The sequence below is a fragment of the Salvia miltiorrhiza genome, chromosome 2 (assembly GCF_028751815.1).
Source record: "Salvia miltiorrhiza cultivar Shanhuang (shh) chromosome 2, IMPLAD_Smil_shh, whole genome shotgun sequence".
Lineage (NCBI taxonomy): Eukaryota > Viridiplantae > Streptophyta > Magnoliopsida > Lamiales > Lamiaceae > Salvia > Salvia miltiorrhiza.
The window spans coordinates 42,919,829-42,922,027 of record NC_080388.1 but is presented as its reverse complement, the minus strand read 5'-3'; the positions used below and the strand labels follow the sequence as shown (position 1 = coordinate 42,922,027).

Below are 2,199 nucleotides of genomic sequence, written 5' to 3'. Positions count from 1 at the left end.
CCCGGGTTTGGGTATCCAATAACCGAAAATTTTGGGTAATGGATCGGTTTCGGTTATTGTTTTTTTGAAAATTTCGGTTATCGGTTAACCCGAAAAACCGATCGGGTTAACCGAATAACCGAAAATTATTTTATTAATTATTTAATATATATATTATCAATATAATATATATGTATTATATATATATATATATATATTATATATAATATATTTGTAAATTATATTTGTAAATTGACATATATATTATATATTTACAAATATATTATATATTTACAAATAATTTACATATATATTATAATATATTTACAAATATATTATATATTTGTAAATATATATTATATATTTGTAAATTTACATATATATTATATATTTGTAAATATATATTATATATTTGTAAATTTACATATATATTATATATTTGTAAATTATTTAATATATATTATATATTTGTAAATATATTATTATATATTTGTAATTTCTTTTAGAGTAGATAGAGCAAAATTATTCGAATTTTATTTTTTAAATGAGTATTTCGGATACCCAAATGACCCAATTGGTTAACCGAAGCGGGTATTGGGTAACCGAACTTCTAAAACGGTTCGGGAACGGTTATTGAAATTTGGCAATTTCAGGTTCGGGTAACCGAAAATTCGGGTACGGGTAACCGAACCCGAACCGATCGACAGCCCTAATCGTAATCAATTTTACTATAAATCGCCTTAATAAGACAAAATGTGATCTGCAGATCCCAATCCCAATTAAATGGTTTTATTTATTAATTTGGTTGTCACTAATATAAAAATGAAAAGACCATCATAGATATAGAGTAAAATTGACCAAATTAAAATAACAAAGCATGTGTATACATAAATATTACTCTCTGCGCAGTGTGCCCACCTGAATTCTTGGTAAACATGCTGAATTTAAATTGATCAGAAAAAATTACTACATAGTAGTAGTAATAAAGAACATGCATACAATGAACTATATACATAATAATATAACAAGAAATAGATACCAAATATTATAAATAATAATACAGTTAAACAGCTTGAAGATAATTCGTTTTCTGGGTGCGAATATTTTTCCAAATTCATTTCCGCCAAATGAAGAAAAATCAAAAACCACTTTCTTCCCAAATCGAGAAAAGAAAAAGAAAAAAACAATTATAGTATATCATTTCCTTCACATTTCTTCTTCCCCAAGCTTCACGTTTCGAGAAACCCAGTCATCCTCAAAATCAAATTCCGGAACTCACTCAAATCCCTCCCCTTCCTCAGAATCCTCCCGCAGATCGACAGCGCCATCATCTTCCCGGCCACGCGCCGCCCTACGATCACGTGCGGTGGCACCATTTCCCCGTCCTCGCCGCCGCTGCCGTCGTCCGCGCAGCGGCGCCACGCGTTCCGCGGCGCGCTCGCCGGAATGTTCACCGGAACCGACCTCAATCTCGATTTCGATCTCCGGCAGCTCGCCGGCGCCTCGCGAGCCGCGGCTGTCTCGTCGCTGTCGGTGTCTCGGAACACGACGTCGGACTCTTGGAACTCTTCCTCCGCCATTGGAATCGGAGAATTAGGGGTTTGTTTTAATGGTTGAGGGATTGGGGAAGGAGATGAAGAGTTGAGGAATGAGAAATGGAGGAATTTATAAGAGGAAATGAATGATTGATTGATATGATGGGGAAATGAATGTCGTAGTAAGCACACTTCGATTGCTGGCGTCACTACGAGAGGCGTTGAGTGCGGTCCCCGCTTTCCAAAAGTTCATTTTTTTGGGGCTCAGACAGACTTGTTTATTTGTTTAATTATTGGATTTCTTGTCCGAAGCGATTTAATGCGAGTTATGAATCTGGAAGCTGTTGCTTGGGTATCACGGCTTCTTATTTTTCTTTCTGGACTTTGTAATTGGATATACTTGCATTTTATATACATCTTAGATCGAGCTCCTCGTACAACACTTATTTTTAGTGTGATTTGTTTTTTCTATGTTGATGTTAGGCTATTATACAAGAAGGAGACTTTGTAACATGGTCCTTAGAGCATCAACAATGGTTACACGATAGCCATTACACGATAGGGCTATCGTGTAAATGAGCTATCGTGTAACCATTGCGGGAGAGGTTTACATGAGGGCTACACGTTCTATCGTGTAGCCCTTTAAACGGTGAATTTTTTTTTTTTTTTCAATTTTTCTTCTCTT

General features: G+C 35.1%; 1 protein-coding gene across 1 annotated transcript; it reads right to left on the bottom strand.

Annotated features, from left to right (window-relative positions):
• Positions 1–902: 902 nt before the first annotated feature.
• LOC131013558 (protein S40-3-like) lies at positions 903–1,796 on the bottom strand. The gene has a single exon (XM_057941681.1). The coding sequence runs from the start codon at positions 1,557–1,559 to the stop codon at positions 1,209–1,211; it is 351 nt and encodes a 116-aa protein (XP_057797664.1). The 5' UTR covers positions 1,560–1,796; the 3' UTR covers positions 903–1,208.
• Positions 1,797–2,199: the final 403 nt, after the last annotated feature.

Bases quoted from the DNA above. Each gene is read 5' to 3' on its own strand.
- LOC131013558 (XM_057941681.1), bottom strand. From the start codon at position 1,559: ATGGCGGAGGAAGAGTTCCAAGAGTCCGACGTCGTGTTCCGAGACACC.